General features: G+C 39.4%; 2 protein-coding genes across 4 annotated transcripts in view; one reads left to right on the forward strand and one right to left on the reverse strand.

Annotated features, from left to right (window-relative positions):
* soga1 (suppressor of glucose, autophagy associated 1) overlaps positions 1-11,023 on the forward strand; it is a 90,595-nt gene extending 79,572 nt beyond the window's left edge. For both annotated transcript variants that reach the window (XM_046395798.1, XM_046395797.1), the window contains exons 18-24: positions 1,253-1,317; positions 1,458-1,605; positions 1,802-2,380; positions 2,683-2,950; positions 3,067-3,285; positions 3,494-3,918; positions 5,192-11,023. In XM_046395798.1, the coding sequence (XP_046251754.1) occupies positions 1,253-1,317; positions 1,458-1,605; positions 1,802-2,380; positions 2,683-2,950; positions 3,067-3,285; positions 3,494-3,918; positions 5,192-5,338 (1,851 nt within the window). In that variant the 3' untranslated portion in view covers positions 5,339-11,023. The remainder of the gene's footprint in view (positions 1-1,252; positions 1,318-1,457; positions 1,606-1,801; positions 2,381-2,682; positions 2,951-3,066; positions 3,286-3,493; positions 3,919-5,191) is intronic.
* Positions 11,024-14,333: 3,310 nt separating this feature from the next.
* LOC124063999 (galactose-specific lectin nattectin-like) lies at positions 14,334-18,968 on the reverse strand. Of its 2 annotated transcripts, XM_046398171.1 has the most exons (8): positions 18,817-18,968; positions 18,173-18,306; positions 17,469-17,534; positions 16,693-16,714; positions 15,978-16,072; positions 15,619-15,753; positions 14,708-14,819; positions 14,334-14,532 (listed from the first exon to the last, which is right to left on the reverse strand). In XM_046398171.1, exons 3-8 carry the CDS (start codon positions 17,532-17,534, stop codon positions 14,465-14,467), a joined length of 498 nt encoding a protein of 165 aa, XP_046254127.1. In that variant the 5' UTR covers positions 18,173-18,306; positions 18,817-18,968; the 3' UTR covers positions 14,334-14,464. The 2 variants fall into 2 exon arrangements, with proteins under 2 accessions (XP_046254127.1, XP_046254128.1); XM_046398172.1 differs by lacking the exon at positions 18,817-18,968 and having other exon boundaries at positions 18,173-18,538.
* Positions 18,969-19,843: the final 875 nt, after the last annotated feature.

The following is a 19,843-nucleotide window of genomic DNA, read 5'->3' on the forward strand; positions in this document are numbered from 1 at the left end:
TATTTATGTGAGTTATTTTAAAATTATATAATTTCCAGTTGAAATGCGATGTCGGTATGGAACGTTACCCAGGGAAAGGTAATTTAAACCTCTAAATTGAGAAGATAAAGTTAGGGACAAAAGATTTACTAGCCGTAGACCGGTCAGGGTGCCCCTACTGAGCCGTGTCCACCACCAAAAGCTCCTACAATAGGCACGTGAGCATCAGAACTGGACCACATGGTAACTGAAGAAGGTGGCCTGGTCTGATGAATCATGTTTTCCTCTCCATCATGTGGATGGTCGGGTGTGTGTGTGCCAATTACCTGAGGAGGACATGGCACCAGGATGCACTATGGGGAAAAGGCAAGCTGGCAGAGGCAGTGTGATGCTTTGGGCAATGCTCTGCTGGGAAACCGTAGGTCCTGCATTCATGTGGATGTTACTTTGACACATACCACCTATGTTTACATTCTTCCTGACCAAGTATAACCCTTCATGGAAGGAGTATTCTGTGGCTGTGGCGTCTTTCAGCAGGATAATGCCAACTGCCACGCTGCAAAAACGGTTCAAGAATGGTTTGGGTAACACAACGAGTTCAAGATGTTGACTTGGCCTCCAAATTCTCCAGATCACAGTCCAGAAGAGCATCTGTGGGATGGCCCACCTTGCAACTTACACTTAAAGGATCTGCTATTGACAGCTTGGTGCCAGATACCACAGCATGCCTTCAGAGGTCTGCCCATGCCTCAGTGGACCAGGGCTGTTTTGGCGGAAAAAGGGGCAGGTGGTCTTGATGTTATAGCTGAACATGTATATATTTTTAATGAAATCATAATTTCAACTTTCTAATTGGGTATAAGTACTCCTGTTGTAGTCAACTGTCAGTATATTGTACATATCCAGGTAGATCAGTCTACAGTTCAATGGGTGGCAGGTGAAGGTTCATCAGAGTGCCTGTATAACAAGAACATTATCCGCAGATGTCCTTTTCCCACTCCCACTCACTCTCATTTGTTCTCTTTCTCCCAAATACTTTCAGTGTGTGTGATCACCTCTCAAGTGTGAAACGCACTGACTCAGTATCATCATCTGTGTGTTTGTGTAATGGGATTTGAGTATGGGTTATACTCTACTTCCTCCTGTAGAAACAGTAAATGATAGGAATATGTCCGCAGTGGATGTCTTCTAGGATGTGAGGGAAAGAAAGTGCAGAAATGCGAAGTGATTTTTTTTTATTTTTTTTACTCAAACTCCTTTTCTGTTCCTATAGACAAAGTCATTAGGTGGCGAGTCCTCTGCAGACACAGTCATCACTAATGGCACAGTTTCACCAAGGTAACAACTGAAAACATTATTTTACAGCACTCTAAAACTCTCAGGACTGTTTAATCATTGCTTTTTTTAAACATGAATTTTTCATCTTGAAAGTAGTGCATATTTTCTCATTGAATTTTCTCTCCTCCCTCAATAAACAGAACCAAATCCACATCAGACCTGGATGGCCCAGAAGTCAACGGATCAGCCAATCAGATGGAGGCGATTCAGTTGGGAGTCCGACCTCTTTTGAGTCACACAGAGCTGGGTGACCTAACCAGGAAGAATTGGACCTGTCTGACCAATGAGGTGAATGAGATGTGATACATTTACTGGTTCAAAAAAGGTAGTTTATTGTGACTCTTCACTTTTATATCTTGACTTATCTTTGGAATACTAACTTCACACTGTTCATCAGTCATAGTTTCTGGTCCTTTTACCTATTCCCAAACTGAAGACAGCATAGTAAAATGTTTCTTGTCCATCCTCTGTCATTTCCTCTTAGACCCCAGAGGTTGGGGACATTTGTAAAACCTGGGACGGACCCAGTGTCTCCTCCACCAACTTAGGGGGATTGGAGCTGGATCTGGAGTGTGTCCAGAGAAGCCACACTGCCCCAGACCGCACCGGCATCCGGATCTACTACAGCCCTCCTGCTGTCCGACGTATGGAGCACCGGAGAAGGAACCAGGAGGCCAAAGAGCCACAGAAGGCCCAGAACGGGAGCTCTTCCCTGGGACTGAGTGGCTCAGACGTAGGTGTGGCTGTTCAGCAGACTCCATCCTCTTTTTCGTCCTCGTATGAGCAATGGCTGAGTTCACTGTCCAAGCAGCACAGGGAGCTGCTGGAAAGCAGAAGTGGATGCATCACCGGCTCAATCCCAAGTATTGTCAACAAAGGCATGGGTGGTTCGGCTAACAGTTTGGTTGATGGGATGGCGCCCCCGTCAGCTTTCCACGGCCTCGAGATCGGGGAGATTTCAGCCAACTTAAGTGATGATATGAAAGAGATGACCAATTGTGTCCGCCAAGCCATACGCTCTTCCTCTCTGGAGAGGAAATCCACCAAGGATCCTGGGAGTCAGGTAGTGTATTTTTGATAATGAAAAGTTGCAAAAATGTTTCCATGAGCGAGCTGTTTTTACAACCGGCTTTTTGAATCTTCATTTTGATTATATCATAGTGAGATGATTTTGTGTATAATAGAACAAGTTGTTTTGTACTGGAAACAGGTTGAAATTGTGTGACTGCTCATGCAGTTCTTGCTTGTTTTACAAAGTAAAAAAGTGGAGATTTTTGCATTATAACAACGCATGAGGTTGCTTAGAGTGTAGGTTTAAGGTAATGCATCATATTCAGACTCCTTCACTTCCATTTGTTCCCCCAGTCCATCAGCATGTCCACCAGGTCCACGCAGACTGCTTCGCAGTGTGTCAGCATCGGTCTTCAAACAGACACTCTTCCCAGTGGCAGGGGAACAGGGTTACACTCCAAAGCCTGGTCTCCTCGCCCCTCGTCAACAACCACCTCCTCACTAGCGTCGGCCCGAACCCGGCAGATATCAACCTCACTCGATAAAGTTCACAGCCGCATCGAGAGGCCATGCTGTTCACCCAAATATGGATCACCTAAACTACAACGCAGAGTGTCCTCTGGTAATTGAATTTGTTTTCCATTTGTTTTAACATCTTTTGAGTGGTTCAGAGTGGGTTTCATGATGTGTTCATAGATCTTTTGGGGGGAATGAGATATCTAATTGTTCTTTCTTTAGGCTCCACTTCCAGACTGGATGGGACTTCCTCCTCCAGGGACCGGAGCCTGTGGAGCCTCCAGCAAAGATCCATCGGTGGAGGGGGAGGCTCAGCCTGGGCTCGCTCCACCACCACCAGGGACAGCCCTGTCCTGAGCGGCCTCACTGACGGCCTCTCCAGCCTTTTCAGCGTGGTGGAACACTCTGGTAGCACAGAGTCACTCTGGAGAGGTGACGGAGGTAAGATACTGTATGAAGGACGTTTTAATGAATTTAATGAATTTTGAACCTACATCTGCAGCTATGTCTACACTCTGTCATAAACAGACAACAATCATGCAATAGTTACCAGTCAGACAGCATCCTGCTACTCAAGAACTACAGCTCTGTTTATTACACTTTCTTTGAATCATTATAATACCCATCTTGGATATCCTTTTTTCATTAGGAGCCAGCCAGGGTGCCAGTCCAGCACGGCAGCCTCCTGCTGCAGGTAAACCCTCTGGTGTGTGTGGATCTGACCCCGGCTCTCAGCGGTACGGCGGCCTGGTCCAGGAGTTCTTCAGGAACGTCTGCACCAGCCGTCCTCAGGGAGGAGTCACCCTGCCTGGGGAGAGAGCACAAAGAGACTCCCTCGGATGTCTGAGTCCCTTGGGGGGTTTTGGCAATGTGGATGAGCCCAAACCAGAGTGTGTGTCCGCAGGGGTTGGAGGACATGGTGTGCTGGCTGGATTGGGTGGAGGCAACGACAGTGTGACCAAGATTGTCAATAAGAGGTTTATGAGACAGACGGCTGGGGAGGAGATGGTCAGTATCATGGGAGGAGGGAAAGAAACAATCAGCAACGCGGGAGCGGCAGGATCTGGGCTGGAGGTTTGGCCATTGGAAATGCAATTTTATTTTAAACATAGAAAGGACCATATCAGTTGTTATTATAGTCGTTACAGTCCACTTACATTCAACAACATTTATCAGTTAAAATAATATAATTCACTATGGCATCACAACTCAACAATTGGAAACAGCTAAACTGGGTTTTGATTACTTATTATTAAAGATTTTTAATGTATTTCCAACCATTCCAATCCCATTCAGAAGCCATTAGTTTCTATTTATTTCTGTTTGTCATGAACATTTCATGTGATTTAACAACACTGCCTCAGCACATGCTGCACTGAATCACTGGGTAAATACACAGACCACACACTTGACAATAAGGAGACTGTGATTACTGTCACGTTACTAGTTTACATGTTTGAAATAATAATAACGAGATCACCAACCACAGTACACACATAAAAGTATCAGGATACCTGGCCGTTACACCAAAAGACACTTTAATAACATTACATTCTAAATACATAGACAGTTTTGCAGCTTTAACAACTTCTACTCTTCTGGGAAGGCTTTTCACAAGATGTGACATGTGTTTCTGTGGGAATTTTTCATTCATGCAGTAGAGCATTTGTGAGGTCACTAGTTTGAGGTTATGTGAGGTCTCAATCTCCGTCCCAGTTCATCCCAAAGGTGTTTGATGGGGTTGAGGTCAGGGCTCTGTCTGAGCCAGTTAAGTTCTTCCACACCAAACTCATCCAGTCATGTCTTTATGGACTTTGCTTTGTGCACTGGGGCACAGTCATGCTGGAATAGAAAAGGGCCTTCCCCAAACTGTTGTCACAAAGTTGGAAGCATAGCATTGTCCAGAATGTCTTGCTATGATGAAGCATTAAAACTTCCCTTCACTGGAAGTGAGGGGCCAAGCCCAACCCCCAAACCAGCTCCATGCTACACCTGAAAACTGACTGGAAAAGACTGGATTCAACTCAGATCACTCATCAGGGAAAGATCTTATTCATGACATGGTCAAAAATCATACTATGTCCCAACCTTAAACAAGTTTTAAAAAATCTGTGAAAATCTTTTCTTTGTATGGAAATGAGTGGAAACCAATGGCTCCCTTGGTTGAGAGGAAAAATGCATTTGAAAATGCATAAACACATAATTTGTAATTAAGAAGCTAAATCTCGCACTGCTATGGTCTAACTACTTTTAAGACAGTATTATACAAAAAATATTAATCTCAAATATGAAACAAAAAAATCATACCTGCATGTTTTGATAAATAAGACATCTTTCCATTTCCCAGGATACGACTTGTGACTGTGCGGCCCAGGCTTCCTGCTTTGCCCGATCAAGAACAACAACAACTCGCCATGCACTCAGCCAGTGCAAACACCGCCCACACGAGTCTCTGGCGGCAACCGAGGAGAAAGGGGACATCTCCAATGAGTGACAACACTTCTACTGCCACATCCAACACACACACACATGCACACAAAGCAATACAGATTCTTCACAAACACTGTACTCCCTACTCCACTGCCTTTCTTACACCTCTCACACCAAATGTACATACACATCTACAACCTGCCACACAGGCACACTGCCAAACATAACAAACACACACACACACACACACACTGCTCTGCTAGCACACTGCACAGACTGCCCCACAAAACTCCTGCCACATGCACATATTCATAAATGCACACACAAACACACACACACACACACACACAAAACAGGCAATATTCCATGTTTTGGACTGCACCATTCTGATGCCAAGGACAGGGAGGACTGAAACTCCAACCAAGCAACAAATCCAACCATTGCAAAACTACCAGCAGGACATAAAACACAAACACACACATCTTCTCACCCACTTAGATAAACAATAGCAACTATGAACTGAAGAAAAACTAACAAGTAAAACCATGATGTCAGGACTGGACCTAGAACTCCATCCCTGCCCCACCCCTCATTTTACAGAATAGTATGTACTACACCTGGTCAGTTTTGGACTAGAAAATCCACTTTGATGGCATCATCTTATCACCATGCTGCTGGACCAGCAGCCATGTTGGATAAACAAGGAAAAAGAAAGGCCCAGTTTGAATATGCATTGAAGGTGCATGTGTTTCTTTGCAAGTGCAGTATAAAACTGGAGCAGAGCTGGAAAGATCTTCTACATTGTGTTAGTAACTCTGAGACCACCACAGAGGAATTCAGATGACTTCTCTCTGAGCTTTGCCAGATACACACACGTGCAGTGCTGGTAAATGCAATGTCTCCTTGATAGATCAGCACAATAACATTTCAGCGAGTGTCTCTAACGAGGATATGACAAATGCAAAATCTTGACGACACATCTGCTTCAAGTGCAGACTTGTCTTCATTGTTTCTCCTGCCACAGTAAAATGCAAAAGGAAGAATTCAAGGACAACTAGACTACATACCCCAGCATGACCGGACTTTGAATATTGATGTTTGGACTTGTCAGCTCTATAAATGAGACCATAAAACTGATCTGAGTGGACGTCCTACCATTGTCTTTCAGTAGCCCAAACAATAAAAAGCTCTTCGATTTTCAGCCGTGTTCCCACATGGATTTCCGCCCCAAATACGGAGATGTTTTGTGGTTTTGGAGTCATGGCTTAAACCTTGTAGATGTGAGAAAACCTTCTTCAAAAGACTGCAGTTTTTGTTTGAACCTGTTAGAGCAGGCAGAAAGTGCCCATTAGTTTTATGTTTATTTCTTCACTGGTGTCAAGATTCATCCTTTAAGCTTTGGTGATCTGATGAAGATATGCGGTATACAGTCATACAGCACATCATCCTGAAACCATCCTGAAAACTTTAGTTGGTTATGCTGATTTCAGATCCATTTCTGATTGACTGCAAGGTTAACCTAAAAGCTAATCTGCAGATTTCACTTGGCATTGGATAGAGATACACAGATGTCACCACGTTCACTTGTTTTACCTCGACCACTAGTTTGAGGTTATGCTGCAGGAAAAAGTACAGAAAACTGAGGTGGTTTGAATTTTCATGTCACTTGATTTAGAATCCTATTTACGGAATTAAGGAATGTTTTAATGACTATAATGATATGGACCTGATACTCATCAGCTTTTTCAGTACATCCCCTATCCCCTACGGCATCAGATATGTGTGTCCACATTCGAAATGACCAGAAACGCTCGCTAACTCTAAACTGTGCCCAAGGAGATTTCAGCCAACACATTCCTTCTTTTTTTTTGAAGTTTTTCCCTGATGTGTACTGTATGTGTGTGAAGGGAACAGTTTTAAAATACTCGCCTTGTACTCTTCCTTCCTCTCTGCTCTTCTCTTGCACACAGCCGTCCTTGTGATGTAGTACTACTCAGACGGTGTGGCTACTGTATGAACCCTGTATGCGTTTTGAAGATGTAGCATTATAGCGTAATTGATGGCGAACAAATTGATTGGTAAACAACAAGCATAGAGCTGTGGCTGTCCATCTGCAGTCAGAGAAGTTAAAGCACCGACAGCTTTTACTTTATGAGAAATTCATTCATGATTTTTTTTTTTCAATTTCTTGATTCAATTTCAACTTAAATCAAGCCATTTCATTAAATTAAAAATGTGTGTAAATTAAACATGTCTTTACGTAGGATGTCTACACAGCTGAGAGAAGTAAAAGACTTCAATTTTTACATGCACTGAAAATGTAAGAAAAATACTGTACACAATCATATTAAGAAGATTCAGAAGATTTTTATTCCATTTCTTCTTTCCATTTCTTTCTCCTCTTTTTTTGTTAGCCAGGTTGTTTTCTTTCAAATCAATCAACAGATATTCAAAGTGCCTGTCAGATCTCCTGGTAGTCAGCTCACACCAAAACTGGACTCATGAAAACACAACACAAACCCAACAGGCCTTTTTTTAAATGGGTAACATTGTTTTTATGTGCATAACTTTGATCAGGCTGTACTGAAGCTACAATAATGTACTGTGCCAGAGTGCAGTAAGGACATAGTGGTTTACAGGTATAGTAGGATAAAATGTAGACTATAGATTAACTTTTTTTATGCCAAGGGTTATTGTATTTCTGGAAAGTAAATTATTTTTGTTTGTTTTATATGGGTATTTTTGCTGATATGTTAGCTGATTGTTTTTGTTCTTTCTATTTAGTTATTATGGTGCTACTTAGTGTAAAGTGTGCTGTGGGCTTACCTCCTTTAACAAGGTCATCTAGCTATCCAAATATGTCTCTTCCTCTGTTTTTGTATGAGCAGTTGAGCATTTCTCCATGTCTGCACACCACTGCATGACTCAGCAGTTTAAAATAGGGCATTACAGTAACAGTGCATGTATTTAAATAACACAGTGAAGAAAACCCACAGTCTGAACGCTTGCTGTCTGTCTCCACACCAGCCCTCAATGCTGGTAGACAACCAACCATCTGGAACCCATCACCACTTCAAAAGCTACTGATCTGATTGCCACAGGAATAGGCCTTTTTTTGACAGCAATTATACAACAGGTATACACGCTACTTTAATTAGTTAAAAACCACAGAAATTGTATAACCTTACTGAAGAGCTTCCAAAAAAGCACAGCTATTAAGGTCGAGTAGACATCCCTTCTTTTCTACATTCCATCACATTTCTATCCTTAAAAGCTATAAAGCTATATGGTTACACCACACAGTCAGAAACCACTGGAATAATACAGATTATTTTAAAAACAACAGAAATGAGAAATGCAGACAAGAGATTATTCTGGTGTTTTTATTCTGTTGGTACTGTACTGGTGCAGATAAGGAAGACTGCTTAACAAGTGATACCAAGACACAGTGAACTGTCTTTAGCTTCTTGAGTTTGAGCTAACATTTTCACTTAGCAATGCAGCTCTTGACCTGTGTGTCAGTTTTTCCTTGTTGGAAGGTCCGGCACATTTTATAAAATCTAATATACACATCAGCGACCACAGCCACTCCACATCCAGTCTAGGAGGGCTCACTTTAGAAAGGCAGGAAATGCAGCATACCAACTCACTAAAGTTACCACCACATAACCACAGTCCAGAAATATCTCAGTTGTCCCACGGTGTCTCCCTCCACACAGCAGGATGAATACTGTTATGTTACAAAGGAAACTTTATTATACCCTCATATTAGGTTAGGCATCATTTCTGATTTGTGGATACACTAAACCACAGAATCTGTCATAACAAGCCATAGATCTTTCCATTGCATTTGAAATTCAAACATGTAGTCATGTTTTAAAAACTGTAATAATCAGACACAAAGTAAAAGCACAAACCTGGAACAAATCTACTTTTAACAAAAAAGACTTCAAAGTTGTTGAAAGGAATCAGTGATTTTTTTTTCATTTCATAATCCAGATGTTTGAGTGCAACCACTTTAATCAGTGAGAAATTCAGTGATTTTAATTTAGATTTTTTTCAAAAGCCCAACTCCATGGCCCAAACAAAAAATCATGATTGTGAGAAAGTTTGCCAGATTTTGTTCTACCTCTTTACACTTTTTACACCATGACACACTGAGATACAGCACTAATAACACAACATAAGATTAGTGTATCTTTAATGTTATTGTGCATCAATCTTCTGAAGATATTTGATGCCTGTATACCAGGGCCTTACTCCTACTGTCATTTAGTCTTGCTGTCAATGAGAAAGTCACTTTGTGCCTTTCCTCTACAAAGATGTCTTGGTTTAATCAAAACTTTTATTTTTCTGCAAACAGTGGGCTCCAACTACGTACAAGCTGTATGACGATGCCAAAATCCAGATTAGTCACATCTGGAGTTAAGATTAAATGTCTTCATTTGTTGTCTTGTAGTCAGTTTAGACTTATTTGTGTTTACAGTAATCTTCAGTGGTTGCTCTACTACGTACAATGAGACGGAAAATACGTGTTACAAGCCAATGAGGGATCTTAGTGTCAAGGTTTCAAGAGTAGAATATGCCTTAGAAATTAGCTTTTTCTTTACTGTTGTCTGACCAGACCTCCAGATGGTTGAAAATTCGGACCAAGGTTCCTTTTTGGTAAATGTTTTGTGTTGTAAAATACGAAGTATTGTGTCATGTTTTTAAATGATTTCAACTCGTAAAATAAATAATTTGTATTACTTTAAAAAACATAGCTAATAATAGTTATTTAATAATGATCACAAACATTCAATGTGACATGGCTGGAAATATGTCTCACAGCTGATATTGATATTTATTGCAACCTGGACTTTTATTCCTTTTTTTTTCTTTTTTGCATTTAGTCTACCATAAAAATCTGAAATGGTGCAGTCTAATAGACTGAAACCTCTCTTTGACTCTGATGTTGTCCGTCAGTTCTGTTTCTGCCTCTTTCCATTCACCTATCAGGCGTTACATTTGCTCCGCCCCCCCCTCAGGTTATAAGTACTAGGCTTTGCAGCCAATGACAGACAGTTTTACAGGTCACATGGTATCACCAGCATGACACAAACCATGAGTCTCATTGCTCCCTGTGTGTCTGTAAGCCTGTTATAAAAGCTACATGAGTCTCTCTTTCCAGCCTTTTTAACTTGTTTCTATTCATGATTATTATATCCTGGCAATATGTATATGAATTGTAAGCTGTTCATAATGTTAGCTATCTATTATCTAGAGGCTGCCTGTACATTTGCTTCATCTAACCTACTCTTGTCTTTTCTTAGTAATGCTTGATTCTTGAATAAAAGGAGAATGCAATGAAAGACAGAAAATATGAGTAAACAGTAAGGAAATCTGTCCCCTTGTATTGCGACTTGAAAAGAAAGGAAAATTTTGTATTCTCTTTGTCCTTTGGCTTCTTTGAGAAAAGCTGAATGTCAGCAGCTGATCTGAACCGGGTCGCTGTGGAAGTATGTAGCTCTCTCTCTGTTCGTGGCCCACACTTGAGCATTTTTTTCTGTACATAGGTGCATTTTGAAGCTGATGAAACACAACAACAAAAACAAGGCAGCAAACATTGAATGAGTAAAATGAGAAATTTGATCCTGATGGATTTTTAAAGGGTTGGGTTTCTTTTTTGTTTTTCCGACCAATGTAGCTTGTATAATGATATAACTGCCTCCTGTTTGTCATAGAATTCACAAATAAATGTTGGAATTTAGCACTTGGTTGGTTTTCTCATCGTTTTTTGCATATTAAACTCAGGTTATATGTCATTGTCGGCCTCTTCTCAAGCATGGCTAAAGAGAGGAAAAGTCAACAGGGCCAAAAACACATGCACATGGACAAAATACATCAAATTAAGAAATCATCTTCATCAATATGTGCACTGCAAACACACACAACACAACCATGATTGTGTGTTTGTGATCATATTTGCATTGGCGGGCTAATAAAAAGCCTATGGCTATATCTCAATCATGCCATCACGATAATAAATACATTTTTAAGAATTATATGAATATATGAACATTGCATTTTAAGCATCAGAATAAAAGATCAGTGCTGTGTTTTATCTGATGAGGACAGTCTCCACTTAGGCAGGACGCTTAGCCACTACTTTGGATTCTATATTCCTTTGCATAGTGCAGCTTGTCTCTGTTTTGGCTGCTTGGGGATGTTTGGTCAAATATACCAATTTAAAATATTTTCAAACATGTTTTTGCTGTAGATTACCTTGTCCACTCATTAGGTCTGTAGTGGTAGTTTCCATTTTCAGGTAGCAGAATAAGCCAAGTTCAACACACTTCACTGTTTACTGGGATAGGAAACACATTCAATGTGTGTGATTTTTTTTTTTTTTTTTTAGTGAGAAACAAATGAATTGTTCCTCTGGGTTTTAAGTTAATTTGTAACTTCCCTACGATCATCTTGACTTTCTGCCAATAAAACATCATTTTATTCCAAGAGAGGAATAAAATCATTTTATTAACATGATCTTCTGGGAAAGTACTTATTTTTTCTAGGAATAGAGGAGAGCTTAAGACAAGTCCTAACCCACTGGAAGTGGAACAGACAGATGGCGTTTTGTTGAGACAGCATTAAGAGAACACACAATATGGAAGCTGGAATTACATAGAGAAAGTAATTAGGAATGAGTTAGCTCCCAGTGGCCTGTAAAGCAGCCAAAACTGCAGACTAAACAAACTCAGTATTTGATTATCATTTTCTGTGAAGCTATAATTATTTTATGCTTTTGTCTGGAATGAGTCCACATATGGCTTCAAGTAGCATCAAATCTGTATGGTTATGCCAGTCTGGGTAGGTAGGAGGAAAAGAAGAAAGAAAGTGAAATTTTAGGAGGATGAAAAGGAAAGAAAGGCCAGATAAAATGAAAAACAACAAGAATAAGAAACTAGCTGGGAAGAAGAGGTACAGACAAACCATAGGACAAAGGTCCTCAATACTGAGTGAAACGATCCAGCAGAGTTTGTGAAACCTCAGGCTGTATCTGAGGAATGGAAGCTGAGCTTGAATAATATGAGAAAGCTTGGGTGGATTTTAGGTCATCCAAAAGAAAAAAGTGCTCCTTTGTTCCATCAATTACAAGGGTAGAAACATTGCAAATAGAAAGATTATAAATGATGCTAAACCTCATGGAGTCTAGATCACTTTTTAAAAGAAAGAGAAGGTTGCATTTGTTTGATACAATGTTAGGGGGGTCTGAACAAAGTCTTTCATTGCAGTCCCATAGGGGGTCATGCTGTACTGTAGATGTGGTCTGTGGGCTTCAGATAGAATGGGACACCTGATGGGAGGCTTACTTCCCAAACACCTGGATTTCTCAATCTCACTTTATTAAAACTGCTCATGGTCCCTCCATTTTATCTGTTTGTTTTGTCTCTCTTGTTTTACCTTTAGTGCTTTTTGTTATGCTTGTTTTGTTTTTGTGCCTCCACTTTTAACTGCTTCAGTCTCAAACCTTATTTGTTTTTGCTGTTTCTCATTCTGCCTCAACATGTCCTACTTATGGCAGTAAAAACAAGCTCAAGAAGGATGCCGGCACCCCTGACTGACTGACTGACAGGAAGTGACCTCACTATAGCAACGTTTGAAAACAAAGCAAACACTTCCTGTTTTGACTCAACTAAAACATCAAAGAAGGTTTGACGACTTGTTTGTTTTCAGCCTGTTCCGCAGAGGTCAGTATTAATATTATTGGATTTCAGGTGTTTACTCATCAAATTGAAAAAGCCTAAACAATCAAAGCACATTAATATTTCAACAGGTATTGATATACCTGTTCCACATTTTACAGCTTCAGTTAATTTCATTGATTTTCTTATTTCTAATTGAACTGAGCTCAAATCCTACTGCAGGAGTCAAGCTAAGGCTGTTTGATCCAACCAACTCAGGATGTGAGATTACAGAAAATACTAAAGACCATTATGTATCCATACTTCTAACTTTGTTCGAACTATCACTTGTTTTATCTAGATTTCTGCCTCAAATCCTAACCCTTCTTTGATGAATTAAATCCTACAGTCAAGTGATAAATGGATTGAACTTTAAAACATCATACCAACCGCACATTAAGCCTCAGGAGGCACTGAGGTTAAGAATATAGATCACTCTGTGTGTGCATATATGTGTGTGCAGTGTAAACCCAGATAAAATAAGTCTGTGTTAGAGGAAAGAGTTTCTGTCCATTGCTCTGTGGGAATGGTTTGGTGGAGTGTGTGGAGAGTGTAAGCAAGGCACAAGACTGATACCTAGTGGTATCCATCATAAGAGTAAGCATCTGTAATGAATATTTCCTAAATCTAATTTCAAAACACACACACAGGAACACAAATACAAACACAGGATACAGCCAATGAGGCTCCAGTAATTAAAACAGAAAGCAAAGGGAGTAACTAAGTCTCTTCAATTGAGACGAAATGCACATAACACACCCACATTCACATCTACGTCTACAACTATCTCTCTCACACATACACTTGAATTTTTGCCAAGATATATGGTAAGGGCCAAAACCTGCTCAGCATTTTCACGATATTCCCAAAACACTCCCTAAACATTGTCAAGTATAATGACATGACTCAGATAAAAATACAAACACCAGATCTCATAACAAAAGAAAGTAACCATGGATTTCTGCAGAGATAATGAAAACACATCCAACATCAAGACATTTGTTTGCAATCCTATTTGACCTTTCCCTGGTCCCACTCCTTATTTGTCTTACAGATTATCAAACCATCTCAGCAAAGGTTCAGTACAGAAAGGTCAGGGAGTGCAAGGACACAAGATAGATGAAGACAGACTGAGATCAGTACAACAATGCTCATTACAGTCGCTCAGCTAGGATTGGACCTTTACTGCTAAGGTGTAGCAACATGTCAAATGAGACTATATGTTTTACATGACTGACAGACACCTATTTCTCCTAATATCTCCACATCAATGTTTAGGATTTTATCAGTTTGGAAATTTTTGCCTTTGGCACACTGTTATACAACACTTCAGAGTGACTGAGTATACTGCATCGGTTTATTGGTAAAAACTTAAAATCAGTCAAATTGTCAAAACGTTTTCGATCACTGATATCATCCAGGGGTGTTATCTTGACAGAAATGACATTGTCGCTGAACATGTAGCATCACAGGTCAAACGCACAAATGAAAGATTTCTTCTCATTGCACTTCATGTCGTTCACGTAGTCCTGTCCTGCAGGCAGATATAAAAGACAAGAGCAACACGAAGTCTCAGTTTGTCTGATAAAAAACAAAACACCAGGTTACATCATGCCACTAGTATGAAGTTCAAAAGGACTAGTTGTCATGTTAAATATGATGATCAGATTTCTTAAAAGACAAGAGAACAACACATGATCGATTTGTACCTTCAAAGTTAATCTCCATACAGTGTTCTGCTTTATCAGTATTGTTTGGCTCCCCGAGGTACCAGCCTTTGAAGACAAACTTTGAGCCATCACTCCACTGCCACACACCTTCCTGAAATGAAAAGCTTAAATGGTCATTATAAGGAGGTCTTCCTCTCAGGCTGTCTACAACCAAAACCAACCTTCACCAGAAGGACAGGTCAGCTCATATGTAGCCCATAGCCTGACAGGCAGAACCCTGGGCCTCAGTATTTTGCAGTAACAACTAAGGCAACTCAGATGAGTGCATTGACTTTTTTTTCAGCTCACATCTTCTCTTATTTGGCCTATTTTCAGGGAGATTTAAGATGTCTGAAATTAGCCTGAAATATTAAAGGTAAAGGCCTTCAAAAGTAGGACGCTGAACTCTCTGATCTTTCTGCAATGGAAATTAGGCCCTTGTGTAGACTTGCAAGAACTAATTTTTGATTATTACGGGTAGTAAAGAAGAGTTATAAACAGACCATGGACATATTTTCCCTTCAAGCTGATGAGTCGCATAGCTCTATTTTGGTCTCCACCATTTAGCTCATTACCTAGATGTTCCACTTTTTTCACCAGCAGTCTGCCTCCTGCTTGGAGCATGTTGTGGGTTCATCTGAGCTTCTTGTCTAATAAATGGCTGAAATGGGGCTGAAAAGGGAAATGGGCTAAAGAAACTATGAAGTGCTGCAGAGCTGCAGAATGAGTGGAAATTCTCAGTAGGTTTGATGAAAAAGAATCCTTTTAACACTGTCATTTGATCCATTGTTAATATAAATATATTGATTAATGGAGTTTAGACTAACATCGCATCATGTCCATGTATGTCTCATTGTCTTGCAGTCTGTATCCCTTTTATGCAGCTACTAAATTATATGTAAATCACTCACCTTGACTGCATCAAAGCCTCCAATCCAAGTAGATTTATCTGAACCTGTTGATTTTTTTACGATATCTCTGAGAAATGTGTAATCTTCAGCCGCTTTGAGTGAAGCCAGATTCCCTCCAAGGCCAATGCAAAACATCTATTGTGAGGAAGCCAGTTTAGAGGCAATAAAAATATGGAGGGTGGGGGTGAATGAATAATGGAGAGATGTCGGAGACGAACAGAGCTTGCAATGAGAGAGGTGGACAATATTGAATGGACAAACAACAACGGACACTTGAATGTCTCATATGTAACAAATCAAACTAGCGCTAATAAGTACAGTTATTAATGTATTACAGAATTACTGTTATCACATATTACCTCAGCATCAGCCCAATCCTTTTCGGCATAGTTAAACATGAAACAGCGAGAGCCGAACTGAGTCCAACCAGACGGACAGGGCTTACAGCAGTCCTCTAAAACACAACCGTCATGTTAAAGGGACGATAGAATAAATATTAATCAGCCTTATTTTATAAACACCCAAATGGTACCGTATTTATTCAAAGTCAAAGCATTAAACTGATGAGGAAATAGTTCAGCTTATTAATACTGACTGAAAGAGCAAATGAAGTCAAGCCTAAGCTGTGCCATAGGAGGCCAATTTAAATCTACACCTTAATTTAATTTGCACCTTAATTTAGTAGTTCAAAAAAATTAAATTTTACACTTGAAAACCTATAATGTTTTTCTAAAGTGATAAATTTAAAGTACCAAATAGAAAAGCATATAATATTTGGTGGTTAAAATTAACTCCACCTTGACCAGCTACAACATTAATATACTAATGTTATAGTGACTGTAATTGAACAATATAATTTATGATGCAGAAGTATTCAAATCACAACAGAGTACTTTTGATACTTAAAGCACTTTTTGTTGCTAACACTGTTATAATGCAGAACTTTATTCTCATGTATTTTTACAGTATGATATTGCTACTTTTACTTCATTAAAAGATCTGCATACTTCTTCCACTACTGGGCTGCAATCAGACAGTAGTGATTTCTGTATTTTGAGCAGAAGAGGTACCAACCTGTTTTTGTCTGACATTCTGTCTGTGAATGTAAAGAACACATCATTAGTTATGACCTCAACTTCGAAGAACTGTCTGATAAAGGCTCACATGTCTCAAGCAGGATTCACACTGGTCAGGCAGAAAGGGATAAAAGGATAAGTGATCTAAGTGAAAATGTTTGAATTTGTGAGACATAAGGTCATGGACTGGACAATCTGCACGGACTGAGCCAAGCAGAATCGTTTGGCCAATGAAATAAGTCAATGAAAGTTGACATACTTCTCAGTGTAAGGAGTGCTGAAACATACACTGCAGTCTCATTGCACCCATCATACCTATTAAAGAGGCATTTAAGTCCGCTTTCAGGTGAGGTGAGTTCATCTTGAACAAACATCCTGACAATGGAGCTGACTTTTTAGACCTTCTTAGTGACATTGTTTCCAAAAAGCGACTAGCGGCAACGCAGTCCACAGCAGAGCCGGGAGCCCTGACCTCAAACTCACTGAACGCCTTTAAGAGGATTTAGGACATCAGCTGTGGGACAGGGCTCCTCATCCCGCATCAGTACCATACACAACTCACAAATATTGTGTCCATTTAGAATCTGTGGGAGGTCTAATTCCACATTAATGCCCAATGTGTTAGTATTGGATCTCCAAGAAACTCATACGTGTGATGGTCTGGTATGCACTGACCTTTGCTCACGTACAGTTGTGAACCCTACATTTCTGAAGAGTAGCACATCTGCTATGGAGTACACTGTAGCCTTCTAGGCCACAACATTTATTACTCACATTTGCACCCATCCATAGTCCACTGGTCAAACTAAGGACCGCAATGAAGCGAAAACCTGAAGTCATCTGTGTAAAGACAGGAGTTAGGTAATCGCAAGTTAATTTTACTGCCTGACAGATAATGAACTAATTCCAGTAATCTGTTATTATTTTTGATGTAACATTTATGTGATATTTGTGTCACTGTGCATTTTACATACAGGTGAATGTTAAACCGTTTACCCTTTATTTCATTCTTTTTTTCTTTTTTTTTTTTGCTCCTTAAAATACTCACTACTCCAGTGATTCATTTGCACTCTTAACTCTCAAGATTTTGATGACTACTTCCACTTTTGCTTGAGTAGTTGTTTGCTTGTTCTCCAAAGTGACAGTTTTTTGTAACAATTTTTGGCTACTCTAACTACTTCTAGCAACATATATTAAAGATGTTACTGTATTATTCAGGTGTATGGTTCAGTACAGTGATATGCTCTCCTAACAAATACTGTATGTGGTGTCATAAGGTTGAAATTTTTCCTTGTGCTGACAACTAAATCAAGTTTTATCTTTATTTTTTCAGTCTCATAAATTGGAAATAAGTGCAGTCTTGTTTTTATGTTTACTATTGTCAGATAAAATTCTTAAAAATATAAAAAAATAGAGCTAACAAAAATATTTTTAATACAACTGATGTTATGGTTAAAGGCAAGAATTAAAGTCCTTACCTTGCTGAGATGGTCAGAAGACTTGCAGCAGTGGAAGGTAACATTGTCCTGAGGGGAGTCACTCTTTATATACCTCCTCTGGAGTTCAGTAAGTGCAGTAACCTTCAGGCCATTGACTCATTAATGATGTATGGCTGCTTGAGTAAAGGTTAGACAATGTATACATGAAATTGTATAAATATTATGATATTCTGCAGCGTGTGGTTCTGTTAAAACAAGGGTGTAACTTGTATAGCTGCTGCTACTGAGTAGCTGCTCAGTGTGTGGGAAAGCGTAAATCTGTCATCAGTGCCTAATGACCTCAGCGATGACATTTTCATGTTTGTGTGATGTTTCTCAGTGACATTTGAGCAAGCTCTAATCCATATGTTTACACGGAGTTCTTGTCAGCGCTATCATTAAAAACACAAGAAGGGAATCTGCCACCTCATCAAAAGTGGCTGACACGTGTTTTAAGTGAGACCAGGATGCACCTTTATTCATTGCACCATAACTGATACCTTGATTTCATTCTATTTAATCAAAGTATGTATGTATATTTCACATGGTACATATGTGACGGTCCTGAATAATACTATTTGAATGTATAGTTTATATTATTAATATATTGCATTGCAGTGTGTCAGGGTAAGGGGCGTACATACTTTCTTACAGCTATGATCTTAAATTCAGATACACTAATCCAACAAAGCTGTTCTGAACACAACTGTTCTCTAGTTAATCAATGTCTCTGGTTTTCTGCTGGATAGTGTCATGGTTTGAAGTTTCTGTTTAGTTAGTTTCCTTTTTTATTTTGTAGTTTTTCTTCCCTTGTGTCCGGTTTAGATTTTCATTTCCTCCTCCCCTGATTAGTTTCACCTGAGTCTTGTTACCTCACCTGTTTACACCTGTGCTTTCCTAGCTGGGATTGTCAGTTTGTGTGTGTTTAATTGGTTCTCTACATCTGTTTTGTTCCTTTGAGTTTCCTGCAATCCCCGTGCTCTGCGTTGTTCTTTGTTGCTCTGCATTCCTTCAGTTTTCTGTTTGTTGATTAGTGTGTATAGTTACACAGATAAAATAAATAGAAACTGCAACAAGGAGAGCAACAACATGTACACTGTGCAGGAAACTTACCAATAGTCTTAGGTTGAAACAATGATCAAGTTAATAGCTATCAGTTAGTCGATACATTTACTCAAGTCCTGTAATCAAATTTGAAGCACTTGTGATTTACTTAAGTATTTCCATTTTATGTAACCTTATACTTCTAATTTGTCAGACAGCATTAGTTCCTCCTTAAGCTAAATAAACTTAAAACATTGGACATTTTTTAGAGATATGTTTTTAACAGAACAACAACGCTACAAATATAGGAATTGTATAGAATATGATGCTTTGCTGTAGATTAAACTACTCAAGAGTATATAAATTAATTAAAGTGAACACAACCTTGAACATCTACAGCAGTAAAATGCAAATTCCACATGAATTCAGCAATTGTATTTATCCAAAAACATATATATTATACTAAATACTGACAAGGTCTTCTGCAGAATGAGTACTTTTACTCTGTATATTTTAGGTACATTTTCCTGATAATACTTAAGTAAGGTTTTGAGTGTAGGGCTTTTAATTGCAGTGAGATATTTTCACTGTGTGGTATCACTTCAACTGTCAGAAATACAATTTAAT

This window comes from Scatophagus argus, chromosome 8 (assembly GCF_020382885.2).
Source record: "Scatophagus argus isolate fScaArg1 chromosome 8, fScaArg1.pri, whole genome shotgun sequence".
Lineage (NCBI taxonomy): Eukaryota > Metazoa > Chordata > Actinopteri > Scatophagidae > Scatophagus > Scatophagus argus.

What these genes read in the sequence shown, in the direction of transcription:
- LOC124063999 (XM_046398171.1), bottom strand. Translation starts at nt 17,534, where the DNA reads ATGACTTCAGGTTTTCGCTTCATTGCGGTCCTTAGTTTGACCAGTGGA. An exon ending in AGAATGTCAGACAAAAACAG is followed by an intron (nt 16,073 to 16,692) that starts GTTGGTACCTCT and finishes GTTGTGTTTTAG; the next exon opens with AGGACTGCTGTAAGCCCTGT. An exon ending in AGGATTGGGCTGATGCTGAG is followed by an intron (nt 15,754 to 15,977) that starts GTAATATGTGAT and finishes TCCTCACAATAG; the next exon opens with ATGTTTTGCATTGGCCTTGG.